Raw genomic sequence first — 10937 nt, 5'->3', positions numbered from 1 at the left:
AAAAATCGATCTAGTGGCCTCCTCACTGCCGCGGCGTCTTGGTCGTTTTCCTGTTTCCTCTGCCTCTCCTCGGACTCCAGGGCTGCCCCTGTCCCTGGGGGCCCGAGATTCAGGCCTTTGGTTCGGGAAGTTGGCAGGTATTTGTTTGTTTGTTACTGAGAGAAGGGAGGTGGGAGGAAGAAGCTCAGGGAAGAGGAGTTCAATCACTTGCGCTGGTTGAGTGTGAGACGCCTGGTCAGCATCCCTAGGGTAGGACCAGGTAGGGCCTGGGGGATAGAACATTCCTGGAACACGTGACTCACCCTGACCTTTCCTTCTGCCCGCCCCCAGGATGTGACCTTCTCCTGCCTGGGAAGTCTCAAGCGCTCGATTTTCAGTGTGCCCCTGAGGTAAGGTGACGGACATCTTTACAATAAGGAACAAAGTTGCGTCTTTCTTGCCTTCCGTTTTTCTCCTTTCATTCATGGGCTGACACGTTGCTGTTGAGAGAGAGTTCTCCTGATTGGGGATTAGCTGACCCTGATTGTGGGTGGTGACTTCAGGGCAATCATGGTTTCAGGTCACTCTGAAGCTCTCTGAGTTGCAGCCTTAAAAACAGGCAGGGAGGCTGGTGGCTTGCTTTCTCCTGCCGTCTTGAAAGAAAAAACGTAAGAGCACCATGGGTTTTAAGCTGTGTAGAGCTGACTCCTACCACTTGGTGAGGCTAAAATGAGGCAGTGTACATATCCTAAGGTTTTAGCTACCAAATCAAAGTAATGAAGGTGTGGGAGTTCCCTGGTGGCCTGGTGGTTAGGATTGTGGGTTTTCACTGCAGTGGTCTGGGTTCAAACTCTGGTCAGGGAACTGGGATCCCACAAGCCGAGCAGCATGGCCAAATGAATAAATGAATAAAGTGGTTCATTCAGAGAAAATATGTTGTGATTTAACATGTTTACATGGGATTACTTGCTCATTTCTGTACCTTTAAGGGCTTTATTTCATTAAATAATTGAACTCCACAGGATGGGGGCAAGGGACCATCTCAGTTCATTTCATGCCAGTAAACAAGATCATAGGTAGCTCTATGCCCAACAACTTGTGCCTACAGCTCTGTTGTATAGTTATCTATTGCTGGTACAGCTTTGAACTTCACAGCACATCAATGTTGCCATGTTTTGTTTTGGTCACACGATGTGGCTTCATAGGATATTAGTTCCCCAACCAGGGATCGCTCACAGGATCTTGGCAGTGAGAGGGCTGAGTCCTAACCACTGGACTGCCAGGCAACTCCTGTTTTTAGGTGTTTTGGTTTGTTTTGTGTTTTTTAATTTTTGCCATATTTATAGGAGAACTGTTCTGTGTGTAAGTATGATGTGAATGATATTATAACTCGAAATGTTTGTGTTGTACATATTATCTCAAAATTGAATAGTTTGAAAGAACTTAACATTTGTTATCTCTTGGTCTAGAATCCAGTTGGGTAGTTTAGCCTCAGGGTCTCTCCTGAGGTTGTAGTCAAGCTTTTATCTGGTTTGGCAACCTCTGAAGACTTGGCTTGTTGAATCTAAGCTCTCTCACTTGGCTGTCCTCATGAGGCCTCAGTTCCTCCCTCTGTGGGCCTCTCCAAGGGGCTGCTCATGTGGAGGCTGCTGTCTTTTCCCAGAATGAGTGATTCAGCAAAGAACTTGCACCCAAGATAAAGTGCAGAGTCTGTTTCAGAAGTTACACATCTTCACTTCTGTATTTGCTTAGTCTCACAGGTCAACCCTGTGATAGTTTGAGAGAGAACTACACAGGGGTGGGAATATCAGGAGGTGTGATTCACTTGGGGTCATCTTGAAGGCTGGCTACCATACCCAATAATCCAGCATGCCAACCTTTCTTCATATGATCTCAGTACTGTTACTGTGAGCAAATTATTTGGCTTGTGTACACTTCTTGTGTGCTAGATCTACTTAATTCTTGTTTATTCAGTGATATTCTAGCAAGTCTCTTCTTTGTCCTGGATTAAGTTTTCTGTTTCTCTGGATGGTTCCCATCAGCAAACAGACTGACTATAATGTCACCTCTTGTTAAAAATCCATCTTTTGGTGACACATCCTGCTTCTGCTTATTTTATTGCATATTTGCTTTTTATAGACTTCTACAGAATTGTTTGTAGAATTTTATATCTCCAATTCTTTCATTTTCCTTTAAGTCCACTCTTGTCAAGGTCATCAGTGAATTCCAAATGTGTAACTCAGTGGTGAATTTTTAGTTTTTATTTTATTTAATTTATTGGCAGCCTTTATCAGAGTAGTTCATTTCCTCCTCTCCGAAAAAAATTTTTCATTTGGATTACAGAATGCTTCTCTTCCCTGCTTCTCTTCTACCTACAGTTCTCCCGCATACAATGTATGACCTTTGTGTCTGGCTTTATTCAGATATCATATTTTCTTTTAAAATATTTATTTATTTAGCTATGTGGCATGTGGGATCTTAGTTCCCAGCCCAGGGATGGAACCTGTGCAGAGTCTTAAACACTGGATCTCCAGGGAAGTCCCATAGTTCATGTATTTTCAAGATTCATCCATTTCATGGATGTATAGCAGTGCATGTTTTTTTATGGCTGAATATGAATATGATATATGGCTTACATGTAGTCCATTGTGAGCATATACCAGTTTATTTATCCATTCATCAATTAATGGATAATATTTGGATGGTGTACTCTTTGTGGCTATTGTGAGTAATGTTGCTGTGAACATTGTTTTTTGCATGGACTTAACATTTTCAGTTTTTATGGATATATACAAAAGAGTGAAATTGCTGGATCATATGGCTACTCTACTTCCCTGGTGGCTCAGACGGTAAAGTGTCTGTCTACAACGCGAGAGACCCGGGTTCAACCCCTGGGTTGGAAAGATCCCTTGGAGAAGGAAATGGCAATCCACTCCAGTACTATTGTCTGGAAAATCCCATGGACAGAGGAGCCTGGTAGGCTACAGTCCATGGGGTTGCAAAGAGTCGAACACGACTGAGCGACTTCACGTTCATGTTTATGGCTACTCTATATTTAATTTTTGAGGTACTGACAAACCACTTTTCCAAAGTGGTTGTTCCATTTTACAGCAATTACATCAACAATATATGAAGATTCCTTTTCTCCACATCCTCTGCAGCACTTGTTATTATTCCTCTTTTTGATACTGAGACTGATTTACATTTTCCTAATGATGGGCAGGAGGAGAAGGGGATGACAGGATGAGATGGCTGGATGGCATCACTGACTCTATGGACACGAGTCTGGGTGAACTCCGGGAGTTGATGATGGACAGGGAGGCCTGGCGTGCTGCGATTCATGGGTTCGCAAAGAGTCGGACACAACTGAGCAATTGAACTGAACTGACTGAATGATGTTAAGCAGTATTTTTTGTGATTGTTGGCCATTTGTATATCATCTTTGGTGAAATGTCTATTCAAATTCTTTTCCTGGTTTTTAAATTTTTTTTTTCTTTTATTGTTGTAAAAAACATGTAACTTAAATTTTACCATTTTAACCATTTTTACATGCTAAATATTTCACACGCTTTCATTAGCCTTTTTGAAGAAGGAAATGGCAACCCACTCCAATGCCTGGAGAATCCCATGGACAAAGGAGCCTGGTGGGCTACACTCCATGGGGACGCAAAGAGGTGGACACGACTGAGCAACTAACACACACACACATACATAGTCACAGTGTTGTTTTGTTGCTGTTGTCATTGTTCTAGCTGTGCTATGCAGCCTGCATGATAGTTCCCTGGTTGAGGATCATACCCAGGCCCCTGATAGGAAAGCGTGCAGTCCTAACCTCTGAACTACCAGGGAATTCCTTATCACACTGTTATGAAACAGATCTCTACACCTTTTCATCTTACAAAATTGAAACTCTATACCCATCACCTGTCCCATTAAACAACAACTCCTCTTTTCTTCCCTGTTTCCCTAGACCCTGGAATCCATCGTTCTCCTTTGTTTCCTTTCTATTGCTTGACTGTGTTAGATATTTCATATAAGTGGAAACATACAGTATTTGTCTTTTTATGACTGGCTTATTTCATTTAGCTTGATGTCTTAAAGGATCATGCATGTTGTAGCATATGGCAGAATTTCTTTTATATGGCCAAATAATGTTTCATTGTATGTATATATCATATTTGATGGACATTTAGATGCTTCCACCTCTTAGTTGTTGTGATTAGTGCTGCTGTGAGCATGGCTGTGCAAATATCTCAAGACCCCATGTTAACTTCTTTTGAATTTATGTCCAGAAGTGGAATTGCTGAATCATGTGGTAGTTCTGTTTTTAATTTTTCGAGGAGCCTTTATACTGTTTGCTGTAGCAGTTAGGATCCAGTTTCTGTACGTGCTTGCCGAGAGTTGTCCTTTCCTTTCCTTCCCTTTACCTTTCCTTTCCTTCATGTGTATACACACACACACATGCACGCACAATTTTTTTCATATCCTTTTCCATTATTGTTTATCACAAGATATGAATATAGCTCCTTGTGTTATCGGAGAATGCAATGGCACCCCACTCCAGTACTCTTGGCTGGAAAATTCCATGGATAGGGGAGCCTGGTAGGCTGCAGTCCATGGGGTCGCTAAGAGTCGGACACGACTGAGCGACTTCACTTTCACTTTTCGCTTTCATGCACTGGGGAAGGAAATGGCAACCCACTCCAGTGTTCTTGCCTGGAGAATCCCAGGGACGGGGGAGCCTGGTGGGCTGCTATCTATGGGGTCGCGCAGAGTCAGACATGACTGAAGTGACTTAGCAGCAGAGGGAAAGCTTTCAGTTTTTCGTTATTAAGTATGATGTTAGCTGTGGGTCTTTTACGGTACCCTTTGACTGAGAAAGTTCTCTTCTGTTCTTAGTTATTAAGTGTTTTTTTTAACCCCTATTATGAAAAGGTGCTAGATTCAGGGAAATTCTTTTTCTTCAGGCAGATGTGTTTTTTGTCCTTTATTCTATTAAAATGGCATAATGTTGATTGACTTTCATATAATGAACCAACTTTGCATACCTCCATAAATCCCATGTGATCATGGTATATAATCTTTTTTATATATTGTTAGATTTTGTTTGCCAGTAGTTTGTTGAGGATGCTTGCCTCTATCGGAGAAGGCAATGGCACCCCACTCCAGTACTATTGCCTGGAAAATCCCATGGACAGAGGAGCTGGTGGGCTGCAGTTCATGGGGTTTCAAAGAGTCAGACACGACTGAGTGACTTCCCTTTCACTTTTCACTTTCATGCATTGGAGAAGGAAATGGCAACTCACTCTAGTGTTCTTGACTGGAGAATCCCAGGGACAGGGGCGCCTGGTTGGCTGCTGTCTGTGGGGTCACACAGAGTCGGACACGACTGAAGTGACTTAGCAGCAGCAGCTTGCCTCTATATTCATAAGGGATATCGGTTGTGTGTGTGTGTGTGATGTCTCTGTCTGATATTGGTATTAGAGAAATACTGGCATCACTGCCTGCTATGTGGGGAAGAAACATGTGGAGTGAAGGATGAAGCATTGTTGGATTTAAGTTTAGTCAGGATTAGAGGGAGAAATTTAGTATATATCAGTGTGGAATTGGGGTGAGATTATCAAGAGAATTCATTCTCAATTTGCTAGGCCTGTGTTAACTGCTTGACATTGAATTATGCTATTTGTTGACTATGTATAGATACTTTATACTTTGAATTTGCTACCTATTTTCTGTATTAACATTTATGAAAGTAGTCTGTGTGAATCAGTTGTAATGTGCATTTAAGATATGTTTTCTTCCAATTTTACTACAAAACAAGATGCCATTGAATAGCTGATTCTTTTAAATACTCATCCTTTACATGTGATTTCACCTAATGATCAGTGTTGTTGGGTTTTTTTTTTCCTCTTTTTAAATAGAAGAGATTAAAATCAACATGGGGCAAAGCTATGACTCTCATGAAGGCTTGTAGTCATAGGTTTTTCAGCTGTCATTTAGTCTCTTTGACACTCCGTGTCTTTATCTGTAAGATAAGGGTGTTTATAACTACCCTAGAGTTTTGGAGATAATTAAATAGCGCATTTTTCTGTACTTAACTAATATGTAGTATGTTTTTACTTAGGTGGCAGTTTATATAAAGGAAGCACTGGGACTTGTGGCCACATCCTTCAAGAATAAAAAAGTGTTTAAAATATGGAACCACCATGTATGTTATGTGAAGAAAACCAAGAGCCAGAACCACAGAAAAGCATAGGAGAAACCAAACAAGTAGATGATGAAGATGCTGAACTGATCTTTGTTGGAGTGGAACATGTAAATGAAGATGCTGATCTGATCTTTGTTGGAATGACCTCAAATTCAAAACCAGTCGTTTCAAACATATTGAACAGAGTTACCCCAGGTTCATGTTCAAGGAGAAAAAGGTATGGTCACTTCAGGAAAGATAATGCTCACAAATTACAGCCTGTTAGTCATGTGACTCGTACGTCCGAAGCAAAGATTGTCTTGCCAGTTTCTGACTCTGAATCAAGATCAACAGATAGTCCTATTATTATTGAGCCTTTGTCTAAACCTGATTATAAAAATATTTCACCACAAATAGTGCCTAAGAGCTTTTCAGAGTTATGTTCTCCTTTGATTACCTTCACAAGTTCATTGCAGCATCCAGTAGAAACAACAGTTTCTGCAGGAGATATGAATAAAAGTCCTCGTGTATCAAAGCGACTTTCCACTTCTGAAACAAATAGCACAAATCCCAAAAGGCCTAAACTCAGTGATGGAATTATAGGGGAACATTCTTTAGCTTTGTCCTCTTCAGGTATTTTTCAGCAAAATTTTTTGACTACTCAGCAAAGCAAACCAGACAGTGTTCATACCTCATTAAGCCATGTTCAGAATGGAGAACCTTGTCCAACAGCTTTTGCAAAGGACAATGTTCATTGCAAGCCTGTAAGTCCTTTAGGGGAAAATGGACTGACAAAAACTGACTTTCCAAGTTTAGCAAGTCAAAAAAAGATTGTTGATCCCACAGAAGGCAATCTGATAGTGTTACTTCGTGACTTCTACTATGGACAGCATATAGGAGATGGGCAGCCAGAACCGAAAACTCACACAGCCTTTAAATGCCTCAGCTGCTTGAAAGTTCTAAAAAATCTCAAGTTTATGAATCACATGAAGCACCATTTGGAACTTGAGAGGCAGAGAGGTGACAGCTGGAAAAACCACACCACCTGCCAGCACTGCCACCGCCAGTTTCCCACCCCATTCCAGCTGCAGTGTCACATTGAAAGTGTCCACACTTCCCAGGAGCCCTCCACAGTCTGTAAAATCTGTGAATTGTCCTTTGAGACAGATCAGGTTCTCTTACAGCACATGAAAGACAATCATAAGCCTGGTGAAATGCCCTATGTATGCCAGGTTTGCAATTACAGATCATCAGTCTTTGCAGATGTGGATGCACATTTCAGAGCATACCATGGTAACACTAAGAATTTACTTTGCCCCTTTTGTCTCAAAATTTTTAAAACTGCAACACCATACATGTGTCATTATAGAGGGCACTGGGAAAAGAGTTTTCACCAGTGTTCCAAATGTCGGCTACAGTTTTTAACTTTCAAAGAGAAAATGGAGCACAAGACCCAGTGTCATCAAATGTTTAAGAAGCCTAAGCAGCTAGAAGGATTACCTCCTGAAACAAAAGTTGTTATTCAGGTATCACTGGAACCTCTTCAGCCAGGATTGGTGGAAGTAGCATCCATTACTGTGAACATATCTGATTCTGAACCATCACCCCCCAAATCTAAAAGTAGGAGTTCAAAAAAACCCTGTTAATTCTAGTTTCAGTAAGTCTGAAGCAAGTATTTCAGTCAAAGTTAAAAACCCCATTAAAAATAATAAATGCAAATTATAGCATTATTCAATAGTATCAAATATAGTGAAACCAATGGGTAATTTGTGTGTGTTGTTTTTTTTTAATTCATGAAGTACAATTTTGTTTGATCTGAATGTTGAGATGTTTTTTAAAAATGATATTACCTGTTTTTCATATAATTGTCTTAACACGTAAAAAGTATGTGTGTGTGCGTGTGTGTATGTGTGTGAGAGAGAGAATGAGAGAGGAAAAGTAACAACCTATTTATTTTGGTATTTCATGTTATTTGTAAGTTCGAAAGCTCTACTATATATATAATCTGTAGAGTGTTTTAGCAACGTAATTTTCAACTGTTTTCATGCCTTGAAGGTCTCAGTATTAACTATATAGCCAGATTGGAATGGCTTTGTTATGGTATGGTCCCATGTGCTGCTGAACTCTCCGAAGTGCCTCTGTTGTGCTGATCTAAGATAACCTGGCTCCAAAAGCCTGGTGTGGAGAAGTTGATGGAGAAGCTGTGATGTGAGTTTGGACCAGACACAGGGTAGTCAGCGAAGAGCTGTGGCTTCTTGTCCCAGTTGAGTAAGAGGCACACATTCACTCCAGGCATGGAGCCAAGGCTGAAGGAACACTGTCTCAGAGTGTCTTTACCTAGCCCAGGGACAGCTAAGGAAGCCAACCATTAAAATGCCTGTGTTTGGTGAGAGGCCCCTGCAAGCATCAAGCAGGCCCCTGTGTATCATTGACTGCAGTTGGAGAAGCAGAGATAGTTAATAGAATGAAGCCTGGTGCCTGTGGACCTCCTGTTGAGTGATCAAAAGGGGAATTTGATTCATTCCATCCCCTTTCCCATTTGGCTAGCCTTTAGTCACAGTGAAGTAGCCATATCTGTCTCAGTCACAGTAGTAAAGCAAGTTAAGATTCCCAAGGAAAAAAGCCTTGACATCCAGTTTGATTTGTACTGGACCCATAGTTTTAACTGAAAAGGATCAAACACAGGGAATCTGTTCAGTTTATGAATTGGGCTAAATTTTGTTCTCTTACCCTTAAGCTACGATGGAGTTGTCCGAGAATAGTAAATGTAGTGGATAAAAAGGGTCCAGGGTGATAAAACCCTTTATAGAACTTTTCCTTACTTTTTCCAGTTACATGTGTCTTACCCTAGTTGAACATGTGAAGTTTTCAGTTTTGTATCTTATCTTGCCTTGGACATGAATGTATTACAGTTAACAGTTAATTCTTTGTGTGTGTAATTTCCTATGTTATCAAACTAATACTGAGTTTCGGTCTTACTTGACACAGTCTGATGTGCAGGAATTGTCTCGTTTATTTCAGTAATTATCAGGTCATAGGGTTATTATCCTTCCTCTAATCTATCCAACTATCTAATCTGTGATTATACTTGTGGAGACCTTTTTTCTTGCAGTCTCCAAGGGCTCTTTAACAGACCTGCGGGGTACCCTCCAAGTATTGGTTCCTGAACACCAGCACACTTGGCTGCCTCTGTGGGTTCCTGGAGTTGAGTCTCCTTAGGCATGTTTTAATGCCATCCCTTCTCCACTTCTGGCACAGATACCTAGCAATCTCTGTGCACCATTCAAGGAACCTGGGATCCTGGCTATAGACCTATGCCAGGAGAAATCTCTCCTTTTCCTCTTCCTTTCTCATCCTCTTTATCTCTCCCCACTTTTTTTTTTTTTCCCCTCCTCAATTTATTTAAATTCTCTAAGCTTTCACAAAATGCTGGAAAGTGATAATCACCAAGGGGTTAGTGTCCCTCTCAGAGCTGGAGAGGAAGGATACAAATGACCAAGCTGTAGTGAGCATATTGTCTGCATTTTAGGTAATTTAGAGTATAAATTCTATTGTATTTATTTACTCAGTGCTTGATTGATTTGCACTTTGAATATTTTACTAGGCCTTTCCAGTTAGTTTGCTTGGGCCAAAGCACTTTGCTAAGTGTCAGCTTAAACCACTTTCTTTAGGTGTAGAAAGAGTGTGTGTGTGTGTTCTGGTCTCAGGTGAAAACGTCTGTGTATAAATAAATGTGCAGACTGTTGCATACTTATCTCCTTTATTCTATTTCTATAGTAAAAATGTGAAATGTTTTAGTTAGGTGTTTTTACTGTTGCTTAGTATTATCGACACTGTTACTGTTGTTTGCTCTGAATATGCTCCTAAGGAGTACGAGTTGTATTTATTGCCAACTGAAAAGGTTCCAGTGATATGGTCCCTGACTACCTCCTCTCTCCGTTCTCTGTCGTTCTGCTCCACTGTTTTCCCCACTGGTGCACTGTTGACAACACTGGCCTTGCTTTTCCTCAAGCAAATTCCATTTCTTCCCCATCCCAAGACTTTGCAGCTGCTGTTCTGGAAATGCTCTTCCCCTAGGCCTGCATGGCTTGCTACCTCCCTTGTTTGTACTTCACCAATGTTAAAATCACACAATGAAATCTCCAACTCCTTCCCTTTCCTCCTCCTTAAAGGCACTTTATGTCTCTACCCTCTTCTTCCCTCTCCAGCCTAAATTTCCTAGATTTTCACACACAAAAAACAGAAGAGATAATAACATCAGGGCTTTGCATCTTAGAATTAACTTGAGTCAGTTTCTGTGCCTGCAAATAAAAGATAGTTAATAGTGAGTTGAGTTCTTTCAGGAGCTTTCTCTGTTTTTCTATTGATACCTCTATATTTTTTTAAGGCAATGTCACTTTGTTTTGTTTACAAATATATTGAATATCTGTCAAGATTACTATTTTGTTATTGCCCTTTGTGAATTTCCTTGTCTATTTTGCTTGTTCTTTCAGATAAAATTTATTATTTTATTAATGTTGCCAAAAAATTGTAAGTAAAATTAGTATTTATAGAAATAAAATGTTTTTTAAAAATTATTTCTGCTGTCTGTCTTTTTACAAATAACATGGCATATTTTTACATTTTTAAAATAATCTTATGTTGGCCAGGACTTCTAAACAGGTGTGTTAATGGGTTTTCTTGTTTTTAGTACCATCAAAGGCAATGAGTATATGGCTTAATAAATTTCTATTTCTGTTTTTAGAATTTAAAGAGAATTGTTTTATTGGAC

The 10937-nt window shown here is 40.3% G+C and overlaps 1 protein-coding gene across 1 annotated transcript; it reads left to right on the top strand.

The window, feature by feature from the left end:
• The first annotated feature begins 6107 nt into the window (after positions 1 to 6107).
• Positions 6108 to 7932, top strand: ZNF280B (zinc finger protein 280B). Its single transcript, XM_010828826.1, has one exon. It carries the CDS (start codon positions 6175 to 6177, stop codon positions 7810 to 7812), a length of 1638 nt encoding a protein of 545 aa, XP_010827128.1. The 5' UTR covers positions 6108 to 6174; the 3' UTR covers positions 7813 to 7932.
• The last annotated feature ends 3005 nt before the right edge of the window (positions 7933 to 10937 follow it).

The sequence above is a fragment of the Bison bison genome, unplaced genomic scaffold (genome assembly GCF_000754665.1).
Source record: "Bison bison bison isolate TAMUID 2011002044 unplaced genomic scaffold, Bison_UMD1.0 scf7180017864495, whole genome shotgun sequence".
Lineage (NCBI taxonomy): Eukaryota > Metazoa > Chordata > Mammalia > Artiodactyla > Bovidae > Bison > Bison bison.
This window is presented reverse-complemented; position numbering and strand designations above follow the sequence as displayed.

What these genes read in the sequence shown, in the direction of transcription:
- ZNF280B (XM_010828826.1), top strand. Translation starts at nt 6,175, where the DNA reads ATGGAACCACCATGTATGTTATGTGAAGAAAACCAAGAGCCAGAACCA.